Raw genomic sequence first — 26,447 nt, 5'->3', positions numbered from 1 at the left:
GTTGATTGAGAGCAGATGTCCTTAAAATCAAAATTGTCACAAGAAAATGTGGCATTCTCCTTAATGCCAGTCTTTGGATGTACCCTCCACAGATGTGTTTTTAAAGCCCCAATTCTTTTGAAAATGCAAACACATTCTGGGTGTAAACAGGGAAAGGAAGTTGCATTAACTGACCAATGGCAAGTTCTGTAGTGCTTGAAAAGGATGTCTTGGTGATGTAATGAAAACTTGCAGAAGCGGCACTGCATGGACTCCTTATGCGGAAAACCTGCAAAATAAATAAATGACAAAGCCTTGCATTAAATAGCTGATGACAAGTGACAGGACAAAAGTTATTTTACTTAACACTGCCAAATTTGATTAATTTATGTCTTTAAATCACATGCAGCGATATTTTTATGCATACATACTGTAATAGACGTGCCACGTGTTACGGTTGCTAAGCCACCTTGGGAATGTCTGACACCGGTGCATACATTCAGCCAATCCATCAAGTAGAGGTGAAAAATCTGTGTTTCCTATTAGACATTCTCTGCTAGTACTAGGCGTTCCCCCCAGACTAACACAAAATGGCAGACATCAACTTCGTAACTTATTTAGCCTGAATTACACTGTCACATGTTTTAGCGGTCTCATGGCGGCTTTCAATAAAGCAACTTTACACATATTACATACCATAAGAGCTAACAGTATTTGACACAAATATGGAATGAACTAATATAACAGAAACGTATACCTAGTGTTTCATACATTTAATATAATCATAATAAAGTTAAGTTAAAAAATTTAAAATTATTTAGTTCAATAAATGTAACTGAGAGATTAGTATGGTTTAGGTTATAAAATGCTATCATGAAACCAGCAAAGGTGTGAATTCACTGTTATTCTGCAAAAAAGACAATGTTATGTATGTAAAATATGCTGTGTCCTAAAGTAAAACATTCAGAGTATCATTCTAATTCGTTTAGCGAATGCTTATCAGGAGCGGTAATGTAATACCCATATTTTTCGGTTTTATGTTGAAATTGAGACCTGCACTCAAATTAACGTAAGATTGAATAAATACAGTTCAGTACTCACCATAACTTAAATTATGGAAAAATCTGTCTGGAAATGATGTCGTCCTTCAGCATCGACTCCTCACTCTCCCGCGCATATCCATTTGAATCCACTATACCAACGGTTTCTCTCAGGCGCATGCGTATACGCTTTTTATTTTTTTTGCAAGGTTTGTTTGGCAAACACAGATTTTTCACCTCTACTTGATGGATTGGCTGAACACAATTTAATATGTTGTTCAGTAAATATATTTTTTTAATTCTACCTTCAGACCTTAAGCTAAAATTACCACAATGCATCTTTTTGTTTGGGGATAATTAGTTGGAAGCAATTTGTTGAGTCAATATTTAATTGTCAATTTCCCCAAAAAAATAAAATATATTTTTTTTACAGTGCACTTTGATCAGTGGTTCTCAACAATCGTTGCTTCAGGAACCAAAAATATTCTTAAAATTGACACAAACTGTAAAGACCAAACAATATGCAAAATGATTAACATGACTATCTCAGTGGGGGAATTGACAACTTTGTGAAATGCAAAACATCAGAAGTGCTTAAATTTAAAACAAACTCTGAAACAAATATTGTATTGGCCTAGTGTTAACATAAGACTGCAAATCGACTTGTCATTGGGGAAGAATGACATTCGGAAAGAACAGTCAGAACTCCTTAAGAGGGATTTCAATGAACTTTTTGAAACACATAGAAAACTGAAAATTCAGCTGTTCATGAGTGGACCACTCCCAGCAAGAGGAATAAATAGGTTTTCACGGTTGCTTGGGCTTAAATGAAAATGAAACCCCAAAGTGAAAATTCTGTCAATAATTACTCAGCCACATGTCGTTCCAAACCCGTTTCATCTTCGTTCATCTCTGGAACACAAATGAATGTTTTTTGTTTTTGTTTTTTTTATGAAATCCGAGACCTTCCTGACCCCTCCATAGACAGCAACGCAACAACCACTTTCAAGGCCCAGAAAGGTAGTAAAGACATCGTTAAAATAGTCCATGTGACTCCAGTGGAGTTACCTTTAACCTTAATGTTATGAAGGAAGGAGAATACTTTTTGTGCGCAAAAAAATTAACAAAAATAACAACTTTATTGAAGAATTTGTTATCTTCTGTGTCCGTCTCCTACACTGTTTACGTTGTAAGCACATGTTTTCATTTTGTGGTGAATTATCCCTTTAATACATGGCCGCAAAAAAATATGCAACTTCATTGACAACTTCAAACTTTTCTGAAGACAGAGACAACTGTTTAAACAGGATGGCCTACGCCCAAACAAACTTGGTGCAAGAGTGCTAAAGGACAATATCTACTTATCCCTCCATCATCCTTCAGCAGTATGTGCCAATCCACTCAACCTGAATGGCACACACACACCTGGACAGAGTATGAATGACCACAGGACTTCACTTCAGCACCTGAATGAACATGCGGCTGACACATCCCACAAGGACAATAACACAACGCAGACAACATCAACCACTGCTCACGGACACACAGAGCTCACCACAGACAGACTGTGACGTATAAGAACTGCTCCAAGATTCAGCACCCAAGGATGACTTTCTGGAAAACAGCCAGGGAAGCCAGGACAAAATATGAGGCACGTTAACCCCCTCTTCAGCATGCCCGCTTCTGAGCTTCTCAGAGAAAATTGAGGAACTGGTGTATGCTGGAACCAAACTATCCCACTCTATTGTTGTGAAACTCCAGATATCAACCAAAAAGCAGCGAGCCCCACAACCACTGAAGCCTGTGGGCCCAGCTCACCCTTCCCCTCCTATATATGAGAGCTCTTCGGCCACTGCCACAACGCGTGTCGGGTCCCTGCTATGATAACAATAACTTTCTCAAGTGTTTACAGAACAAGCGGGAACCCAGTGTGCCTAGATCTTTCTCTATTTCTGTTCTATTACATGATAGGAAGTCTAAGGCCTTCTCAAGCCGAATGGCAAACCCATCTAATCTGCTCCCTATTACACGTCAAACTAAGATTGCTGTGGGGACAAAAAGTAGTACTGTTTAGTTAGCACTTTTAAACATCTGCTCACTTAAATATAAATCATGGGGATGTAATGATTCACTCCGAGCCAGTTTAAAATCGATAAAAATATCTCAAGATTCAAGTTGGTTGAGATTTTAAATGAATCACGATACACATTTTAAACAGCAGGGGCGTTTACTGCATATCGTGACCTACAGGCTTTTCAGGCACGATAGCAGCAAGTAATTTGCAGCTAACGTTACGTACGGTGAGTGCACACTGGTGTGGAGCAGAACAAGCGTTTTCAGTTCATTCCAATGGAAGTTTAGTTTGTGAGCGTGAAGCTCAACTTCCTTGATTGAACTGATAATGCTCGCTCTGCTCCGCACCAGTGTGCACTCACCGTTAAACAGTAGCAAACATGGCGACAGCAAGCGCGTAGATGTTGACATTGGCATTTTGACTTTGACCAATAATTTTGACTAATAATCACCACTGTGAGAAGCTCCAGTCACCACCTTCTGCATGTAAATAGATAGGCTAAACCACACTGACCGGCGGATTCACAACCCCACTCGTGGCAACGCAAGTCTCCATGGAGAACACAAGGTGCATCTGTGTTTTCATGGCAAAAGATATGAGGCTGTTTGTTTTCTATCATAGTAAATGCATTCCAGGCTCTGCCTCATCAAGAGAAAGACCAGCGCGAGGATGTATTCTTCAGACTGAAGGAGAAAGCTGTGCTGTTGCATAACCAGGTGTTGCATTTATTTACTTTTCTCTATCTCTTTCTCTAAATGTGTACATGGATTTTTTTTATTTTTTTTTTTATATATAATTTGATTTATATGGCATATTTTTCTAAATGTGTTCTGTTTTTCTAACTCTTGCAAGTCTAATGACACAAATTATAAGAAATAATATTAAAATCTTGCCTTTATAACAATGTGAAACCCCTGTCACTGTTGTACTTAAATTTGGCTTAGTCTTTTTATTTCTGCTATTCCCCTGTGCAGGATGAGGGTGACGAAGGTGCCAGTATCAAACCACTGCAACAGATAGACTGAGCTGAAACAACCTCCACCCAAGAAAACAGCAGTGGAAAATGTCGATTTAGTGTTATTATTTGACATAAAATGTATTTCAATTTTACAAAGAAATGTGCAGCATTTTGTCTGAGAAATAAAATGACTCTTTTTCATTGATAATTTGTTTTAAATCTCATTTTGTTAAAAAAATCGTGAGAAAATCGTATCGTGAAACCAGTATCGCGAATCGTATCGCATCGTGAGTGAAGTGATGCATTACATCCCTAATAAATCACTTTTTGTCAACGACTAGAATAACACCAAACAACCTGGATTTTATGTTTGTAAATGAAACGTGGCTTGAAGACAGCTGCAGGGCAACAGCCCCTCCTAACTTCACTTTTATGAGTGTCTGCAGAGCTGTTAGGAGAGGTGGGGGTGGAGCTGCTCTAGTTAAAGATGTCTATCAATGCAAACAAGTGTCATTTGGTGATTATTTGTCTTCTGAATATCCGGGTATTGTGTTAAAACGTGCTCCACGCATTCTACTTGTCATTATTTACAGGCCTCCGAAATACTCTCCAGTCTTTGTTGAGGACTTTACAGACCTGTTATTAACAATTTCCTCAGAGTTGTGTAAAAGTCAGTATGGCAAAAGAATTCACAACTGTTTTTAAATACTTTTGATCTGACTCAGCATGTACATGGACCCACACACAATCGTGGACACACTCTAGATTTACTTATCAGTAAGGGCCTAAACATTTCATCGATTGTTATTAAGGATGTAGCACTGTCTGATCATTTCTGTATTTTCTTCGATATATTGATCTCTCCTGCCATTGAAGCTAGATTTGTCTCTGTCAAAAAGAGATGCTTAAATGAGAACACTAGGGTGCTATTTATGAAGGCTATATCTTTAACACCAAGCGTCTCTGCAGACTCCTGCAGAGTCTTCTTTTCTCCTTAATTCCTTTAACTCAAAAGTTCAGAGTGTAATTGATGATATTGCTCCTGTGAAAGTCAGGAAGAAGAATGGCAGACAAAAAGCACCTTGGAGGAACTCAGCAGCAATGCGAAATATGAAAAGACAATGCAGAAAAGCTGAGCGCATGTGGCTGGGATGCAACTAGGGATGCATGATATGACATTTTTTTACCGATACCGATAACCGATAATTAAAGTCCTTCTCATGGTCGATTCCGATACAGAGACCGATTAACCAATAAGTTAAAAATTTTATATTATAATTTTCATATAATCTGCAGTTTATACACCCAGGAGAATAGAAAGTCTTAGATGCACTGATGAAACTGATATTTTAGTAGCTCTGGCCTAACTATAATAGAAAACATCAGTCCTGACTCCTCAAATGTTTTTGTGTAAGGCACCACAATACTTAGTAACAGAAAGGGTTTAGCAGAACTATGGTTTATCTGCACTTAACAACTCATTAACAACAAATTTATATTCAGGTGTTTCTTGCATAATAAAGAAATGCATCTATTCAACCTTTAGTGCATGAGGATGAGGAAGGTTTATAGACTTTAAGTCACATGTTTTTCAAATACATAAAATGCATGTCATTTGTCAACCTCGAAATAAAAATTAAAAACAAAAGTGCATCCTCAACAAAAGAGCATAGGACATAGTTGAGATTGCAATTTTCAAATGCCTGCTGAATGTGGCATTTGAAAATTTTTTTAAATGCCACATTCTAGCGTTTTAAGCTTAGCGCTAGTAGCTGCTGCCGTGACTGCTTCATATTCTTTCAATACAGCTTCGCCACAATGATGACTTTTCAAGTGAGATATAAGATTTGTTGTGTTAAAACTTGAATCCTTGAGAAAAATTACCAGCAAGCGTACTTTATCGGATCTAGTTTTCGGGTTTCATTTATTTATTGGAGCAATAAAAATGACGTCATTTTCACCCATATCGCCCGATAATTTATCTGTCCGATAAAAATCGTGCACCCCTAACTATAACGTCTGTAAAGACAGCCTTCATGCTCTTAATTTGGAATTAGGCAAAGCTAGACAGACTGTCTTCTCAAATATTGTAAACAGCAACTTAAACAACACCCGCACTCTTTTTACTACTGTAGAGAGACTAACAACCCCCCCCCCCCCCCCCCCCCTCTCAGACAGCAAATGCAGTGAGTTTGCTTCCTTTTTCTCTGAGAAAATCAATAATATCAGAAAGGCACATCCTTGAGTTGCGCTGAGGTCAGAGAGATCAGATGACAGCCTCAGAAAATCACTACGTCTCATTTCAAAGCAATTGATGACAAAATTTTGTAAGAAACACTACAGAACCTTAAAACTTCAACCTGTGCAAATCTCCTAGAAGTGGTAAATGCCTCACTTCTTTCCGGTACTTTTCCAAACTCCCTGAAAACTGCAGTTGTCAAGCCCCTCCCGAAAAAGAGCAATCTGGATAACACCATATTGAGCAACCACAGACCAATCTCAAAATCTTCCTTTCTTAGGCAAGATCATTGAAAATGTTGTTTTCAATCAGCTGAACAAATTCTTAAACTCGATTGGATACTCTGACAATTTTCAATCTGGTGTCCGACCACAGCACAGCACATAGACAGCGCTCATAAAGATAATAAATTATTTGCTTAAATACCGATACAGGCAAAACATAAATTCTGCTACTACTCGATCTCAGTGCTGCATTTGACACTGTCGATCATAACATATTTCTTGGCGGGCTGGAAAACTGGGTCGGGCTTTCTGGGATGGTCCTAAAATGGTTCAGGTCATACTTAAAAGGAAGAGGTTATTATGTGAGTATAGGAGACCATAAGTCTGAGTGGACATCCATGACATGCGGAGGGTGTCCCTCAAGGATTAATTCTTGCATCGCTCTTGTCTTGTTCCACATCTTTATGCTCCCACTGAGCCAAATAATGAGAAAGAGACCACAGCTATGCACAGCACAGTTTACCACAGCTATGCAGATCACACACAGATCTACTTAGCCCTATCGCCTATAACGACGACAGCCACATTGACTCCCTGTGCCAATGCATTGATGAAATTAACAGTTGGATGTGCCAAAACTTTCTTTAAAACTGAAGTCATCGCGTTTGGAAACTCCAGTTCCAGTAGTCATGTCAAAGCACTAACTAAATCAGCACACTATCATCTAAAAAATATTGCAAGAATTAGATGCTTTGTTTCCAGACAAGACTTGTTCATGCTTTTATCACTAACAGGGTGGACTATTGTAATGGACTCCTCATAAAAATCATAAGACAGCTTAGCTCATACAGAATGCTTATGACACCAGTCCTCGGGTCTTTACACTGGCTTCCAGTTACATTTAGGATTGATTTTAAAGTATTATTACTTGTTTATAAATCACTTAATGACCTAGGACCTAAATACATTGCAGATATACTCACTGAATATAAACAGATCACTCAAGTCATTAGGACCACAACAGCTTGAAATACTAAGGGTTACCTCAAAGCATGGCGAGTCTGCTTTTAGCTATTAAAAAGCTATTAGCTATTGCCAGCCGCAGCTGGAACAAGCTTCCAGAAGAGATCAGATGATCTCCAACAGTAGCCACATTCAAATCCAGACTCGAAACACATCTGTTTAGCTGTACATTACTGAATGAGTACTGTGTAATGTCTGAATGATGGCACTGTATTTTACTTTTGTATCCTCCTTTTTATTCTACACTTTTAATTTATTTTTATATTTTTTTTATTCTCACCTTTTATTGTTATTATTTCTTTTGATTATTTTAGTTCCTTCTATGTGCACTTTGAATTACTATTGTGTATGAAATGCCTTGTCTAGTGTTAGCCATATTGTCAAGTCACAGATACATTTGTGCCAAAATATAGTAATGTGTGACATTCTCTTTTCTTTTTTACACACATGCATTGTTTTGTAGAAGAGAAGTGCATTAAGATTGTTCCACAGCAAAGAAGAACAGGGCTTGAAATGACACGACGTTGAGTAAATAATAGCCATATTTTTATATTGGGTTAAACTTTCTTCAGGATACACTGCGACACAATGTTTATTTCAGCTTGCATACTCTGCTGCCCTCTTCTGGAAAGTGCATTATATGAAGTTATTTTATGTTAAGTCCTGTCAATAATCATTAGAAAGTATAAGTAGCAGTCATTGCGCAACATTCTTCTGCCATCCCCATACCTCCCCTTCTCCTCCTCTATTTCTCTCAGGGTGCTTCTCAATTCTTATTTGTGCATCCTCGTTTCCTTTCCTTGCGTCTCAGGTCCACCCCCTGTAGGATGCAAGGGAAGGCTGCAAGGAAAGAAAATGAGGACGGAGGAATCGAATGAAAGCTTCACTCAAAAAAATGAACTAGGAAGGTTGTACACTTTACATAATATATTTATATTTAGTTTACTTATAATAATTGTGTTTGTTGACTTGAAATGTTTTTTTCTATTAAGGTCCACGTAATTATGTCTCAACTTAACAGTACAAAATCCTAACGTGTTGTCTAAACACAAACCATTTATGTTAAGTAAAAAAATTCTTACATCCAACGGGTGGCAGTATAGTGCGACGCCAACTGCCATTTTGCCCTAACTTAATTTGATTGTGTTCAATCTGCTTAATATGTAAAATTTAAGTTTACTTAATCCGTTTGTGTTGGATTACATGAATGATTTGTGTTGCATTAACTGAAACTGGGCAGTGCTTGTTAGTTCCCAGCATGCTTTGCATATGGTTGAATTAAGAGAGAATAAATATTAAAATTAAGTGTTATTTTATGTTTTTTTGAGAAAATGAGAAAAGGGGAAGACTTGATAGTGTGTAATTGTGTTTAATGTTCAATTACGTTGGAATTATTAGAACCATTTAAAATACAGTGGGTTACCATTGTGGAGAAGTGTGGAGCATTTTGTTTGGCTGTGGACTGATTTGGTTACTTTTAACTGCTTTGGTTGAAGGAGCATGTAAATCTTAGCATTTAAGATGCTAATATGTGCTACTGCTAGCAAATAGCTAGCTATAGTCTATTCATTTAATTATGTGTCACTAAAATAAATAAAATATGAATGGGCGAATGAAAATAACAAACACATAAGTTGAATGCAAATTAAGTAAATTAGTTGGGCTGACACTATTAAATTAAGCTGTGTCCAACCATAGTAAATAAGTTGAATCAACCTTAATAAATTAAGTTGACCCAACGTAAGTACATTAAATTGGAATAACAGAATTGCATAATGCTGAAATAAAGCAAGTTAATCATGTGGAAATCATTTCCATGATTTTTTTATGTTCATTCAAAGAGTTATTTTTTTTGAGTGTTTTTTCATACATTGGAATACTTGATCACTCGAGCGTCACTTCATAGCGTCATCAGCAGCGCTCAAACGATCTGCCCTTATGTTGTTGAAGTTTGGTTATTTAAGAAATTCATAATAAATGATGATAAAGCAAGATACCCTGTTGAAATATGTGAGATGTGTGGTTTATATAAACTGCAAAGGTAAAGTATAAATGGGGAGGGGGAGGAGAATTTATATGTGCGTCACGTTTTAGTCGATAAAACTCTTCCGCATAGGATACACCCGTGTCTCCTCGCTCATGACTCCTCTGGAAGCCTCCTCACTCCTCGATCCTCGCCTCCTCGCGGTGCAATTAGAGAATTGAGATGTCCTTCAAGATGGCTGAGCTCGATCAGTTTCCGGATCAGAGGATGGAGGACGGAGGAGACTAGGAGGGATGTTGAGAAGCACCCCCAATCTTCATCTAGTACTGTTATGGGGGGGGGGTAGTTTGGAGCTCAAGCCAAGCTTTGTGTTTGAGCTTTTTTTTCGAGGACAACAAGCCAAGTTCGTTTACCATTCACTTTTATGGCTGGATGGGCAGGTGAACTCGTGAAGTAGATAATCTGAATTCTCATACATGATTATGCTTTAAAGAATTTTGTCTTAATTCACACTCACACAGCAATCAAAGTGTGTACTTTTCGACTCATATTGTCAATAGATTCATGTACAACTCTGTTTATATAATGATTCCCCCAACCCACCCTATCATCACCCATAATAGCTATGGTGTTGACTCAAACTAGTTCAAAGAAAATGACCCCAAAATATATATATATTTCAGAGCAATTTAGTCTTTTGTTCAATCAGCTTGTCACAATGATTCATGAAAGCGCAGGTGCTTCAGGTTTTTCAGGATGTGCCTCTCAAACTAGCAACTACTCTCAGTCAATATGATTGAATAGTCATTTACTATACAGTCGATTTAAAAATACCCCAGAAATTAAAGATGTGAGATTGCAGAGTGCTTGAATGAAATCAGGTATTCCTTTGGGGTTTGGTTGTTCTCTTGTTGAAGCCTGAGATCTTTAGCTGTGTGCACAAATGGATGCAATCAGTGGTAGAAGCAATCTCTGTTCTGAAGAGTTTGAAACATGTGAACCCATGCTGAGAGCTTCAGCAATAAGAGTGCTGTGAAGACAGAGACGGTACTGGTGACATGTTGTGGAGTTTCAGTCGAGACACACAGGATTCATCTCATTAAACACAGCCCTTTTGAAGCTTTTCACTGAGTACCATGTGGCAATTTTCTCTATTCATTCTCTGTCATTGTATGTTTCCAATCTGTGGATCTCAAATGAAAAATTCCTTCAGACACCAGATTTAATGTCAGACAAAGTGGCGACCAATACATTATAAAAATGTAATAAGAAGATGGGATTAACATTGATTTCTATTAAATCGATAGTAACAATACCTTTCATTTATTTTGCACTTTTCTGGCACACTCAGATGGCTTTATAGTGTGTCTGGAAATCTGTTCAATCACCACCCGTGTCCAGCAGTACGCCCTCAAACCAGCTATTAGTGCAGTGAACATGGGGCTGATTAGGACACCATGATTTGAAGAAGCCGAATTTGAAACACCCAAGAATTTTTAAGGACCACACAGAGTCAGTTTAAGGAAGGACAGTGCATTTTAATAGTAGCCTATAAAGTCTCGTTCAGTCGTTCACTATAGCTATTGATTCATTAAAACTGATGCATGGCTCCTGTTGGCCTCACCAACACCTCTTCCAGCAGCAACCTGTTTTCCTCAGGAGGTCTCACTGCAGGATGACAGCTCATGGCAGAAGTGAAAATGAAGATGTTTTCTTTTACATTGCAATTAAAATTCATGTTTTTTGAGTATGAAGGCATATCACGCAACTTGTCCATATTGGTATCTGGTATTTAGACTGGCTTCCGCCAGGCGGCAAATGAATTTACACTAAAATACAGTAGAGATTAATTGGATGCTCGTAATTGTGCTATTTTAATGAGCACAATTAGCATACTTTCAATCTTACTTTTTTGGGGGGGAAATCTACTATAGTACTAACTACTTCTAATATAGTGGCTGTCTACATTTCTTCATCTTAAAACCATCAAGCTTTTATTTTGGCAGCTTCTCTTTTGTGGACAACAGCAGGTTTATGGCTTTTCATTAAATGTTTGGAAAGATGGTCGGCGCATATTGCGTTCCCAAATGCACATTATAAGTGACACAAACTCGAGATGAGTTCATGTGGAGCAGCATTTACTGCAAACCGAGTCGCTCTGAGACATTTTGATTAATTTTGCAGCCCTAATTTTAATTGAGAATCCACATTTTAAACATTCACCTGTTGAATGGTGATTCCCCCATCAGAGTCCATTTGCAAAAACAAACTCGCCCTAACACACAGCCACACACTTGCATTGTGCCATTAGTCATTATTCCCCCTTGTGAAGTAGAGGAAGCAACTGTTGATCTGATTCATTAAGTGTGCTTCAATCAGAGTTTAATCCCTTTTAATTGGAAAAGCTTCTCCCCAGGCACTGACAGAGAGTGTGAAAGCTGGACTCCTCCGACAGGCGTCAGTGGATGTTGCCAGATCTGCATAAAAGGGCAGCTTCTTCCCGGAGAGCTCAAACACCTGCGGAAGCCTCAAAGGATTAATGAAATGGTCGAAGATGAAAGGTACAAAACCACCTGAACCCTGGGTGTGTGGCGGGATGCATAACATGGCCTTTCTGTGGTTAGAACACGCACAGACAAATGATTGTAAACACACGTGCACAAACATCCATGTGCAGCTACTGTATGGGAAACACTGAGAGTATACACTTATAACAAAGGATGATATATTGATATATAGGAAGTTCATGTCCGTCAAACTCCAGAACAGACACACACAAAAAAAATCATAAAAGAACTCCATATGTCTTATGCACATGTCTCCATGAGTCATGCACATATCTCAAAAGAAAATTAATCTTTATTCACATAATATTCCTCTCCTCCTCTTCATATTAATCTGTGCCTTGCACAAAGCTATTGTATGACTATTACTGTTTCTTTTATGGTGTTTTTTATTATTTTATATCTTGACAGACCCGTTCTTGGATGGAAAAGAGTTGCATAAAGATTCATAAATAATGGCAGAATATTTTTCTCTCTTTTTGACAACCAAAGAGTTTGACAATGATATTCAAATGTCGCCTTGCTGCTCAAGATGTTCTTCTCACACTGAATTTAAATTTGCATCACACCAATATATTTTGCGTCATCTGTCTGCTCAGAGACAAAGATGTGGAAAATGTTGTGGAATGTTGTGACAACTCATTTGTGGACAGTGGATATTGCTCATTTGAGAAGACTTTTAAAAAAGTTCAAAACTACTGAATCTTCACTGCCTGCCATTTTTAGGATATACTTCAAAGACTGAATTAATATAGGGAGGCATTACAGAGCAACTCCATTGCCAATTACAGTTTATACCAGGTAGACATCAACACACGCTTCACTTACTATTTCCTTCATCCAGAGATTGAGATAATGTTGAGTGTAACAAAAATTGGAAACATTTAAGGCTTGAAAGTGCTCTTAAAAGTGAGCTTTTTATTAGATACAATTATTTTGCAAATCTCAGCATTATTTATAATAGAAATAATCAATATATCGTTTATGATACCATGTTTTTAAATGTTTGATATTTTGTATGAATTTAAAAAAAGGTATAAACCAGCCATTTTTAGGATATACTTCAAAGACTGAATTAATATAGGGAGGCATTACAGAGCAACTCCATTGCCAATTACAGTTTATACCAGGTAGACATCAACACACGCTTCACTTACTATTTCCTTCATCCTTTCCGTCAGCTTAAGATGAACATCAAAAGACTACAAATCAGTCATTATCTATACTATTTAATCATTATCTTTACAAATTAAACATTGGCTCAATAACATTTTAATAATGTCTTCAATGAATGATTGGCTAGTATAAGACAATATGTAAGATATTATTTGGCATATGTAACTGTATTGTAATGAGGAGGACAGGCTCCTCCAGCTGAGTCTGGTTCCATCAAAGGGATAGTTCATAAAATTCTGTCATTAATTACTCACCCTCATGTTGTTCCAAACCTGTAAGATTTCAGTTCATCTTCAGAACACAAATTAAGATCTTTTTGATAAAATCTGAGTGATTTCTGTCCCTCCATTGACACCAACCCAACAACCACTTTGACGCTTCAAAAAGTTCAGAGATTGTAGATCAGGCTGAAACTTGTCTTTATGGTAACCATACTTCCACCAAAAAACTGTATTTACTAGCTATTTTACTAAAATAAAAAAATTGTAACTGGGTACTTGTTTGTTTGTTTGTTTTTTGTACTTGCATGTTCCCTTTCTAATGGCAGCTGGTTTATGGTTTCTAGTTGGACCAAGCTGGTCATTTATGGTCTTTAGAGCTGGTAGACCACCTTGGACCAGGATCCAGCAGGACCATAGATTATTTTTTTGTTTTAATGATATCTATATACCTTATATGAAGAAAGCAGATTTAAAACTTTGTTTTACTTAAATTGCAGTAAACACATATAAAGGTATATCTTATGTAAATTCGCTGCTGAGGTGAAATGCAATGCCTCATTTTGTTCAGAAGTCATATTTAAAATATTTTTGATACATTTAGGAGAGCTGTTGCATCACAAACCTCACAGGCTGAGGCTATAAAGCATTTATCAGTTACTACTAAAACTATCCCACTTGTGCATGTTTATTTGAGCAGTAACATGTGGCAGCAGCAGCAGCAGCATCTCCAGACGTCTGTCATATGCGCGTCACCGCTATTTTGGACACTCTGGATGGAGAGCACGAGGACGCGCCAGATCTATTCTTGATTCCATAAAGGATTAAATATATATATCTCAGACAAAAGTCTAACTGTTTAAGAAGGATATCGCATTAAGTTGATCATGGCTGGTCTTCAGAGTGGCTCAAACGTAACGCGTAATTTCACGAATCAGTTCGTGCAGCCGGCGTGGCGTGTCGCGGTCTGGTCGGTCGCGTACAGCTCCGTGCTCGCGGTCGCCGTGTTCGGGAACATCATCGTTATATGGATCATTTTGGCCCATAAACGGATGCGCACCGTTACCAACTATTTCTTGCTCAACCTGGCGTTCTCCGACGCCTCGATGGCCGCCTTCAACACGCTCATCAACTTTATTTACGCCACGCACGGAGAGTGGTACTTTGGAGAGGTGTACTGCAAGTTCCACAACTTCTTTCCCGTGACCGCCGTGTTTGCCAGCATTTACTCCATGACAGCGATTGCAGTCGACAGGTAGCCTAATACTGTTTATGATCAATTATAACATTCTGATCAGGGTTCATCATTCACACAAACATTAAGCTGTGGTAATTGCTTCAGGGTTCCCATGGAAATTGTGATTTCCAGAAGACACGGAAATTAATAGAATCTTTAAAAAGTAATAGAAATCGTCTACAGTTACAAAAGTGGGGGTTTGCCGTAGAAGAACCATTTCTGGTTCCCTATAGAATATTTCAGGGAACAGTTCTTAAAAGAATTTTTTTCAATATTCTAAAGAACATGCTTTTGTGGAATGAAAATACATATGTTAAAGGTTCTTCATGCACATTTTCCAGACTGCTCTTTCTATGTTTATTCAGGTCTCTTCTAGCATTTTGTTGAAAATATGAACAAACAAAATCTGAGAACTATTGAATACTAGCCTACTCTATTCAGGTCCGGTCAATCTGTAAAAAAAAAAAAAAAAAAAACTAATTGAATTTACATCATAGAATTACAATAAAAGTGTTAAAATGTTTGTGGGAGAGAGATTGAGATAATGTTGAGTGTAACAAAAATTGGAAACATTTAAGGCTTGAAAGTGCTCTTAAAAGTGAGCTTTTTATTAGATACAATTATTTTGCAAATCTCAGCATTATTTATAATAGAAATAATCAATATATCGTTTATGATACCATGTTTTTAAATGTTTGATATTTTGTATGAATTTAAAAAAAGGTATAAACCAGCCTCTGTAAAATGGCAATCAGATCAGTTACTTGTCAATTGCTATTGTGGCAAGTAGATTACAATGATTGGATATTTAATCTTTAGAAACCAGAACTATGACAACTCAACCTATCTGGCCCATGCATTTCACCTGACATCACCCTGCTTTTTGTTAGTATTTTATGTAAGGAATTTGTATCAAGTAATCATTAAAGACTAGAAAAGTCATGGGAAGAAGGTATGTGAGAACAGCACAAAGAGAGGAACAGGCTTTTAAGGACCACCAGCGCAGGCTTCTTTCTTCCTCTTCCACCTGTTCATTTACAGAATTATGCAGAGCTGATACAATAATGTAACCTTGTACAATCAACATTCATAGCATCCAGTTAGTCATGAATGCATCTAATGAGATGAGATCTTTGATACTGATCTGCATTATACAGAGCATTGGGGGGCTTTTCCTTCATTAAAAGCTTACAAGCTCAGTCTGTGGCTGTGTGAGCCAGAGAACATCAGTTCATCCTAACTCTATGTAATCTTTCATCATGCGCGAGTGTTCATGTCCATATGCCTGCTCGCCTTTTCATTCCTATTATCAAAAGGTTATCCTTTAGATACGGTGGAATTAAAATAGTTTTTAATAATGCATTTCATTTTTTAATATGAATTACCCATAAATGTCATCAACATACAAGACTATATTAATTATTGGGAATGCCACCTACCGACATTTGTGTATGTTCCATTATATTTTCAAAATATTCGCTCGTAGTGGAAGTGCTTTTTTTATTAGAGATAATGCTCTAATTTACTCCAGAGTTCATTATGATGAAGTCAAACAGCATGAGGCTGGCTTATTATGCGTTATATATTTTTTTTGTCCATTTTAAGTTTAAAGTCAGGATGAAATTGAAGTTGCACTAGATTTTTCTTCCCTTTTTGTGACCTATATCCGAGTGAAACGGATTCTTGAAGAAAACATGTAGGGTGGGACCTGATTTTATCCATTGGGAATTGATTGGATGGTTGTGGTTTGCTATTGGTGGATCTCATGTGAGTGACAGGTTGCCCCGCCCTCACACCAGTAAACGCATCATCAGAGAAGAGAAGATGCTGCAAGAGGGAGGGGAGGTTACTTTGATTACAGATTATGAGGCACATGAATAAAAATAAAAAATATTTGCACAGATAGATCATAAAAAAAGAAAAAAGAATTGTCCATTTTTAATTTCATGGTGACAGATATCACCATAATTTCCCAGATGATCGCTTAAGAATAGCAAAAATGATATTAGTTTTCTCAAATCTTATGTTTAGAAATGCAAATGATGGATTATCTAAGTAAACATGCACTCATTTGCGTAAATTTCCAGGACATAAATCTTGGTTAAAGCCAGGTTCAAAATTCTTGTCACTTTATGTTGACATATTACATATTTGCATATCTCTTTTCATCACTAAGGTTAGATGCCATATTGAATTTAACACAGATGAAAATGAGGCTTTGAGGGATAGACGTACAGTCTTTACAATGGCTGCCATTGAATGGCACGCACTGTACAGTTACAGCCAGAAAAAATCACCTTGTTTTTAGGAATAAAATGCTATATAAATCAGGCAAATGATATATGAACAAACCCCTCTGTAAAACCTTCGGAATATAGATAGTAATAAATCTGGTGTTGCTGAAGTGGAGATTTCTGACTGAGGAAATTTGAGAAACATATGTATTTATACATATATATATGTCATTTTGAGAAACATATGTATTGCAATTGAAATGAAACAACAACAAAAAAGTGCTTTATTAGTCTGAAAAGCAAAATATCCCAAAATCTCCAAATTGACCAATGCATAAAAAAAAAACGTTTTTCTTTGTGCAGGTACATGGCCATAATTCACCCTCTGAAGCCTCGTCTGTCAGCTACCGCTACTAAAGTGGTGATTCTCTGTATTTGGGCCCTGGCGGTGATTTTGGCTTTCCCGCTGTGTTTCTACTCCACCACGAGAACTTTGCCTCGCAGAACCGTCTGCTTCGTTGCCTGGCCGAGACCCTCTGAGGATTCGTTCATGTAAGAGATTAATTTGTTCCAAACAAAAGTTCCAAATCAGTCAAAGGTCGATTTCACTCATGATTCTCGACGGCCAGATGATATTTTGGCAATGCCTGATTGGCTTTTTTTCTGCTTGATTGTAATTTCTGTACAGCCTGCACTTCTCAGGCTCTGCTTTCACTCCTCAAATATTGGTAATGCTCTTTCTGGCTTTACGTTTCCTGCTATCCTTACACTAAGTACCATCTGGCAGTGAGGCGAGAAACACTGAAAACCAAACACATTACCTATTTACCAGTGGCCAAATGGTGTGTGAGAAGCGTAAACAGTAATTCCGACTCACAATCTAAATTTATTGTCTAAATATCCAACCCTGGGCATTTGTACTTGGTTTTATCATTTGGCGAGCTCCATAAAAGCCACTTGTTTTTCACAACGGCTTCCTCTCCTCTCACCTGTGCAGGTATCATATCATAGTAACGGTGCTGGTGTACATGCTGCCCCTAGTGGTGATGGGTATCACCTACACTATAGTCGGGGTGACACTTTGGGGAGGAGAGATTCCTGGAGATTCATCGGACAATTATGTTGGACAACTGCGTGCTAAAAGGAAGGTAAGAAGGTCTGAGTTTGGAACTGCATGCATTGTGGTAGAAGATCAAAACTTTATAGTTCCTCATTTCCCCATTCCCTCTTGTCTTTCCAAACCTTTATTGCTTTATTTCTTCTGCAGAAAATAAAAAATAAACATATTTTGAAGAATGTCATTACAGTGTTCGTAGATTTAATATCTGCTAACACTTTATTTTGGTGTTCACCCAACAGACATTCTACTGACTATAAGTAACTTTGCAACTACGTCAATTCATTCTGCTACTCCAAACCAGGCTACTACAGTCTACTAATACTTTAATGAGAGTTAGTTGACATGTAGTTGCAAAGTTACTTAGGCCTATAGTTAGTAGAATGTCTAAAGTGTAACCAAACTGAGTCTTAAAGTCCCCCCGTGGTGAAAATTAAGCTTTTAATATTATTTATATGTCTATGTGGTGTTTTTAATATGCTTTAAGACAAACCATGTGCAAGTTCACAAGTCATTGTTGACTATTTTCTCCTTAAAACTGCAGTGAACCAAAGACAGTCTCAAAACACGGTTTGAAATCACTGGTGTTTCTGACGTCACAAACTAACTTGTAACCAATCAGATCAACGTGTGATCGTCAACGAGTGGATCTCTGAGCTGGTGTGAGTTAGTGGAGGTGGGGCTCATTTGCATATTCATAGAACCGCGTACACTAAATGAGGCAAGGGTGTAGAGTTTCATTCAAGCTATTTTAAGACATGACTAATTTTTTTTCAGGGAAAAAACTTAAAAATAATATGTTACAAAAAAATATATGTTTGTGAGATGGAGATGGAAAGTTACGCTACACTGCATGATTTCTCTCTTATATGATCTCTCTGTCCTCGGTAGGATTGTCAGAATGAGGTGACTAAAGGACAGTGTTTAAGAAATGAACCCATGCATTTGTAAATCATAGAAATTAATCTATGTATTTATTGTTACCTGTACGGAGCATATCTCACTGTATTGTTATATCCATTTGAGATTTTTCGACAGATTAAGGTCATGTCTGGTTTATCTCTCCGGTCAGCTCTGAGCTTTTCGTGAGCCGGCGCGTTCAGACACACGCTTGCACACGTGGAACAATCACAGGTCTCCCTAGCAGAGATGATTCTAGGACAAGTCATCTCTTATTGTGCACAAATGGTTCATATTAATGACTGTGATCATTCTATGTAATCCAGTACTTTTGTTTTTGATGCAGAGATTACGGAAACATTTCAAATATAACCATAGGATTATGCTGGATTAAAGCACTTGTTTACTCACCTTTACTCACAATCGCTTCCCAAACCCCATTCATTCCTGTGAAGAACGCTCTGATTGGCTGCAATGGAAAGGATTCCAGTAGGTTTCACAGGGTGTGTGAACAGTTTCTCAGACTCTTGATAGGAAAAAAAAGTTTTTATTTATTTAGTAATGCCCTAGAAACACTCTAGAAACCACCCAAAACGCATTAGATACTATCAATGAACAACCACTCAAAACAACCTGGAAATCTCTTGTGAACGCATGTACGGCCATTGCCGGAAGGAAGCCAGTGCTTGTAGTTTATAAAGTTTGAAATATGGATATTTTTCACACAAAAATCCATCGTTTCACTTCAGAAGGCATTTATTAACTCACAATAAAGTGTAACCATTTTTTTTTTTCATAATTGTTATGATTAACCAAGCAAAACCGCAGAAAGTGGTTACAAATGGGGAAAAAGATTCAAGTGACCTGAAGATGTAGATGAAGACAGAATTCTCTATATAAAGAAAATAATCAACAGAAGATGCGACTCACATGTGACAAATTTGCACTTATGGTAAATGCATCAGTTTTTACTAAAGTTAGATCGAATCCAAGGTATTTTTTAGCTTTCCCTTTTGCAGAATGTCACGAATGGTGAGAAAATCAGCATGATTCACAATGAGTAGAAAACTAGCTATAACCTCCTGACAGGTCATGTTCACCTGCCCTCCTGAAAGACATTGTGCTTTCACGCTGATTGAAGACCATTTATTCTCTTTCCTTGAAACCTTAAAAAACTTGTGTCTATCTGGCATAAAAAAAGACAAGTTCTCTGACACTTCTGCCGTCGTGTCTGCTGGCCGGTTTACGTCACACCTAACCTTTCTCTGCTTTGTGTAACTGCCAGTCAGAAATGATTCGCAAGGCTCCACTGCATCCCATTACTCATTAAACTACAGTGGGGTCTTTTCAGGGTACAAGACTCTTGTCGCTTTTTTACAGACAAGGTGCAAATGAATGTGTTCATTGATTGATGACAGACGGCCTTTCCTTGTCTTTTCCAACAGGTTTGTGTCAAATTATGCGCAAATTAATGAGACGATGTGAGTGGCTTTTCAAAGTTTGTCGTGAGCAGAGGAACTTGGAGCATGAAGGATGATTGTATGTTGTTTTCAAAAGCGATGAATAAATGGCTGGAAGATTTTACCATTAATGATGGAGGTGCCAGTTTCGGTGATTTGGTTTTAAAAAACAAAGGGGAAAGATATGAATTGCAGGCAAGGGCAAGTGTTTGATGCAGTCCAAACCTTCAGCCGAGAGCCTGAGATCGTTGTTCTCCGTAAAAATCTAAAAATGCTAATTTGATTGGCTAGTACTGTGATACCTCTGATTATAGTCCCGTTGAAAACGAAGTTTGGCGAATACGTTGATGAATGAATTTCATTCACTTTCATTCGCACTGAATTTGTAAAAGCCATCAAATCTTTGAAAGATATTAGCAAATAAATTAGATATGGCTTATTCTGATACTACCATTCAAAAGTTTGGGATCCATAAGAAAATTAATACTTTTAATCTAATTTAACAAAAGTCAAAGTAAAGACATTTATAATGTTACAATAGAATTCAGTTTCAAATAAATGCTGCTCTTTTGAACTTTCTATTCATCAAAGAATCCTGAAATGAAGGATTTCCACAAAAATATTAAGCAGCAACTGTTTTCAACATTGATAATAATCAGAAATGTTTCTTGAGCATCAAATCATCATATTAGAGTGATTTCTGAAGGATCATGTGACACTGAAGACTGGAGTAATGATGCTGAAAATTCAGCTTTGATCACAGGAATAAGTGACATCTTAAAACATGTTCAAATAGAACACAGTTATTTAAAATTGTAATAATATTTCACAATATTACTGTTTTTGTCCATCATTTTGTGGCATTTACAATACATAATGTGCAATTATGTACTACTTTTCAGCACACTGCAATTTCCTCCTGCTCTTTCATGATTAAAAACTACCACGGCTCTAAATGAAACTTTACTCACACCCGCCTGATGACTTTCAGTGTGGTGCCAAATCGCTATCAATCACATTTCCCCCAGTCATTCATTATCTGTTTCCAGGTTGGAGTTGTTGTTCACTGAACGATGGCAGCAGATGCTTTGAGTCGTAGACTGAGATCTTACGAGCTGAGCCGTGACTTTCCCTGATGCTGTTTTGTTCCAGCAAGAAGCCAAAAACCCCATGTTTTGCATGCATATGCTTCGTGTTGTGACTTTAGATGATCATTTGCTCTCTCCTCAGGTGGTGAAGATGATGATCGTGGTGGTGGTGACCTTTGCCCTCTGCTGGTTGCCCTATCACATCTATTTCATTGTGACAGGCCTAAACAAGCGTCTGAACAAGTGGAAGTCCATCCAGCAGGTCTATCTGTCTGTGTTGTGGTTGGCCATGAGCTCCACCATGTACAACCCGATTATTTACTGCTGTCTGAATGGCAGGTAATGAAACATATACAAAACACACAGTCAGGGTGCAAAATTTACTTTTTGTCACATCTACCAATGGGGAAAATTGAGAAAGAATTATGGCCAAAGGCTTCTCACTTGCCAAATAAATATGTTGCATTCTTTTTATTTGAAAATATAGATTTTCAATATAAGAATGATTATATATATATTTTTTCTTTTCTTTTTTTTAATTAAGAACTGTGTATATATATACTGTATGTATATATATATATATATATATATATATATATACTGTATATACACTGCCGTTCAAAGGTTTGGGATCAGTAATATTTTTAATGTTTTTAAAAGAAGTCTCTTGTGCTCACCAAGGCTGCATTTATTTTTATTCTCAACATATTCAAATCGAAAACAGTTATTTTAAATTGTAATAATATTTCACAATATTACTGTTTTTCTTTTCTTTTTAATCAAATAAATGCAGCCTTGGTGAGCAGAAGAGACTCCTTTAAAAACACAAAATATCTTACCGATCCCAAACTTTTGAACGGCAGTGTATATATGCAGAGGGATGGACAATGAAACTGAAACACCTAGTTTTAGACCACAATCATTCATTAGTATGGTGTAATACTACCTTTTGCGGCAATACAGCATCAGTGCGTCTTCGGGAATAACAGATACAGCTATTTTACAGTGAGCCATTCCTCTTCCTCTTCCAGAACAGTGTCCAGGTCACTATGTGATGCTGGTGGAGGAAAACGTTTCCTGACTCGCTCCTCAAAAACACCTCAATAATGTTTAGATCTGGTGCCTGTGCAGGACATGGGAGATGTTCAACTTCACCTTCATGTTCATCAAACCATTCTATCACAAGTCTTGCTGTGTGTATTGGTGTATTATCATGCTGAAACACGGCACCCCCTTCAGGGTACAATGTTTGAACCATTAGGTGCACATGGTCCTCCAGATTAGTTCGGTAGACCTTGGCAGTGACGCGTCCATCAAGCACAGTTTCCCTACTGTTCCCTACTGCTGTGATATTACAGCCCAAACCATCTGATCCACCCCGTGCTTCACTCTCTCTGAGCACACAAATCTCCCACAGATGTGGGAAAGACAATGAAGGTGGACTCGTCAGAGAATAATACATGTTTCACAATGCACACAGCCCAAGATTAGCACTGTTGGCACCAATAAAACCGACATTTGTCATTGACACGCGTGACAAAGTTCTGGCTATAGCAGCCTAACCATGAATATTGACTCTGTGGAGCTCCGGGCGAACAGTTTTGAGGAAACAGAAGAGTTGAGGTACGCATTTAATTTTGCAGTGAGTTTGGGCAGCGGTGGTTTTATGTTTTTTGGATGAAATCCGGGTTAAGACAGTCACTCCCGTTGGATGTGGTTCGTCCTACTTGGTTGTATGCTGACATTACTCTGGATACCAGAACTCTCGATACACCCCAAAGACTTGCTGTCCTGGTCACAGATGAGAAACGGAGAAACGCTCACCAACAATTTGCCCTTTCTTGAACTCTGATATATCCTGATATATCTCCCATTATATGTAATGTACAACTGTGCTATTGCTCTGCTAATTCAACCTTTACGCTCTGCTCTTACTGATGCGATATGAAATCTGTGAAGATTGGCCACAAGGCCGTGCAAAACTCCAGCACTATATTGGCCAGTGTTTCAGTTTCATTGTCCAACCCCACATAAGCATTGTTCTTTTGAATATAAAAGGTATCGCAGTTTAACTTAACTTAATAGTTAATGCAAGTAACATGGTCTTATTTAAAATTTAAAATAAATAAATTAAAATAAATATAATATATATATATATATATATATATAATGAATATATATATAAAATATATATATAATGAAATAATAATAATTTAATATTTATTTGTAATAATATATTTTATATATTAACATTAAATATCTTAATATATTTAATGTTAACATATTATAACACATAATATTAATATATTATTATATTTAATAATATTAATTAAAATATATATATTTGTAATATATTATTTGAATATAAAAAGGTATAAAAAAGAATATAAAAAAAGTTAAAAAGTTATATTTAAACTTTATATACTTAAACTAATATATTTACCTGTCAACTAGCAAGTAACTAACTTGGTCTTATTTAATATAAAAACAATATACTGTATATATATATATATATATATATATATATATATATATATATATATATATATATATATATATATATATATATATATATATATATATATATATACACACACACACAATTTATTTATTATATATATAAATATTTTTTCAGAGGCTGAAAATATTATGAAGCAATTATTTTAATATTATTAATGGGAAATTATTTCAATGAGTAAATCCTTTTTTCCAAACCTCCAGGTTTAGGGCCGGCTTCAAAAGGGCCTTCAGATGGTGTCCCTTCATCCATGTATCAAGCTACGATGAGCTGGAGCTCCGTCCCACCCGTCTCCATCCACGTAACCAGAGCAGCATGTGCACCCTGTCCAGGGTCGACACCAGCGTCCACGGAGACGACCCCCGCCACAGCAACCGAAAGAGCACCAAGTCCCAGTGTCAGGTCGAGGTCAGAGACCAAAACACAGCAGCTACTAAACTCTGTCTTCACAGAGAGCCAGTGTTTGCAAGCGAGCAGCTCAGCTGAAGGTGCTCCATTACACTCATGCTTCTAATCATCTGCAGTGTGATGAAGCAATACTGCCTCCAAGTGGAGAATTTGGAACATTGTCAGCGTAGTTTAGCGTACTACTCAGTGCATGCTGCCTAGTATATACTGCATACTGCCTTCTCATTTTTTAAATAGATCATAGTACATTATGCAGTTCAACCAAGCATTTATTACATGGCTTGGTTGAATTCTAATGTAGAATGCGGTCTGTTATTTCTTGATAACACACCGCTGCTAAGTATAACACACCGTTGCCATGAAAAACAGAGCGTTGCTATGGACGCAGGATTCTGACCGTAGAGACGGAACGGACTATTTTCTTTAGCGGAAGCAATACAATCATTTTTAAATCAATAAACTCCTTTTTAAATCAATATTTTGTGTCAAATTATTGATTTATTTGGTAGGTAGCTATGTAATAAGCGGGATAATGTAGAGCGAGGCGGTTGTTATAGCGAATACAACCCCGACAGGCTGATTCAAGCGGAGGGGTCTTGATTCAGCCTGTCGGAGTTGTATTCGCTATAACAACCGCCTTGCTCTACATTATCCCTTCCTTAAAACATGACAAACCTAAAAAGCTTAAATTCAATCGGTTCATCATATAGCCTAACGCGATCGTGTCCTTTCAGAAAATTTGGACTAAACCTAAATGTTTTTTTTAAAGCTCTTTATGAACTTTTTGAAGCGTCAAAGTTGTAGTTGCGTAGCCTGTCAATGGAGAGACAAGAAATCTCTCAGATTTCATTAAAAAGTTCTTAATTTGTGTCCCGAGGATGAACGAAAGTCTAACGGGTTTGGAACGACACGAGGGCGAGTAAATGATGACAGAATTTTCCTTTTTGGGTGAACTAACCCTTTAATAATACATGCAAATAGAAATGTAATATTGTGCATACTAAACATAGCCGGCACTTTTCCCTCTATATTGAAGTGTATCTCAGTCTGAACTGAGAGACTGATTTCAAGTGCAACTGAATGTAAAACATAATAGCACATTTGAGCCAACAAACTTTGAGCCAGGTTGTAAGAAGAAGCAAAGTTATGAAGCAATGTCAGAAAATAAGTGAAATGGCTTTAAATAATGTGTATAGCATATGCTGCATCCACTGAGTGACATAAATAATGGAATTTATATGTGAATTTCATAAAACCATTCTCACATACATTGGTGCACAAAACTCTGCCCATGTTTTGTGAATAAGGTCCAATGAATGTAAATAACACACTACAATAACTTGTCACTATGTCAGATTGTGTTGTACAATTTTTGTCTTGTTCACATTTGTTATATAATGTGTGCTATAGTGTGCTATTTACTATGTACTGTTTAATGATTTGTATAGTAAGTAATGTGCAAAGTTCCATTTTTGTTAGGCTACCTAAATCACAGTATAGTCATAAAAAATTAGTATAAAATGCTTTCACGTTTATATGCTAATTGTTTTGTTTTTTTTTTGTTGTTTTTTTTTAGCTTTTACTCATGCTTTGTTGTAATGATTTGATCTAAACTAAAGATAGCCTGTAGCCTATGTGAAACACAAATAATGTTGGTACTGTGATCACAATGTTTGGATGTTGAGTGTGAACAACAAAAGATTTATTAAAGTGAACAACAGAAATTATGACAACATTCTTTGGTAGAGTCATGTTCTGTGAGAAACACAAAAAAAAAATCATAATATTGACGGCCTATTTGAAGCCTCACATTTTTGTTAAGTAGAAATTAATTTATTTGCAATATGAACAATTAAGAGGTGTGTTATCTGTAGATCCTTTTTTTTTTTTTTTTTTTGTGCCTCATACATTCATGCATCCATGCATTGCTCGTGCACGGTAGCTGGACCGTGCTAAACTAGAATTGTTGCTAAGCTTGGTGTTGGTCAAGTTAAAGTCACGTGTCT

The 26,447-nt window shown here is 37.1% G+C and overlaps 1 protein-coding gene across 2 annotated transcripts; it reads left to right on the top strand.

Moving 5' to 3' along the window:
- Positions 1-14,248: 14,248 nt before the first annotated feature.
- Positions 14,249-26,172, top strand: tacr3l (tachykinin receptor 3-like). 2 transcript variants are annotated; one of them, XM_084107158.1, is made up of 6 exons: positions 14,275-14,734; positions 17,314-17,502; positions 17,948-18,098; positions 19,423-19,470; positions 21,658-21,854; positions 24,237-24,963. In XM_084107158.1, the coding sequence occupies exons 1-6, from the start codon at positions 14,367-14,369 to the stop codon at positions 24,517-24,519; spliced, it is 1,236 nt and encodes a 411-aa protein (XP_083963284.1). In that variant the 5' UTR covers positions 14,275-14,366; the 3' UTR covers positions 24,520-24,963. The 2 variants fall into 2 exon arrangements, with proteins under 2 accessions (XP_083963285.1, XP_083963284.1); XM_084107159.1 differs by lacking the exon at positions 19,423-19,470 and having other exon boundaries at positions 14,249-14,734; positions 24,237-26,172.
- Positions 26,173-26,447: the final 275 nt, after the last annotated feature.

The sequence above is a fragment of the Abramis brama genome (assembly GCF_963993115.1).
Source record: "Abramis brama genome assembly, chromosome: 2".
Taxonomy (NCBI): Eukaryota; Metazoa; Chordata; class Actinopteri; order Cypriniformes; family Leuciscidae; genus Abramis; species Abramis brama.
The sequence above is the reverse complement of the archived record's forward strand: the minus strand, read 5'-3'. Positions and strand labels throughout refer to the sequence as shown.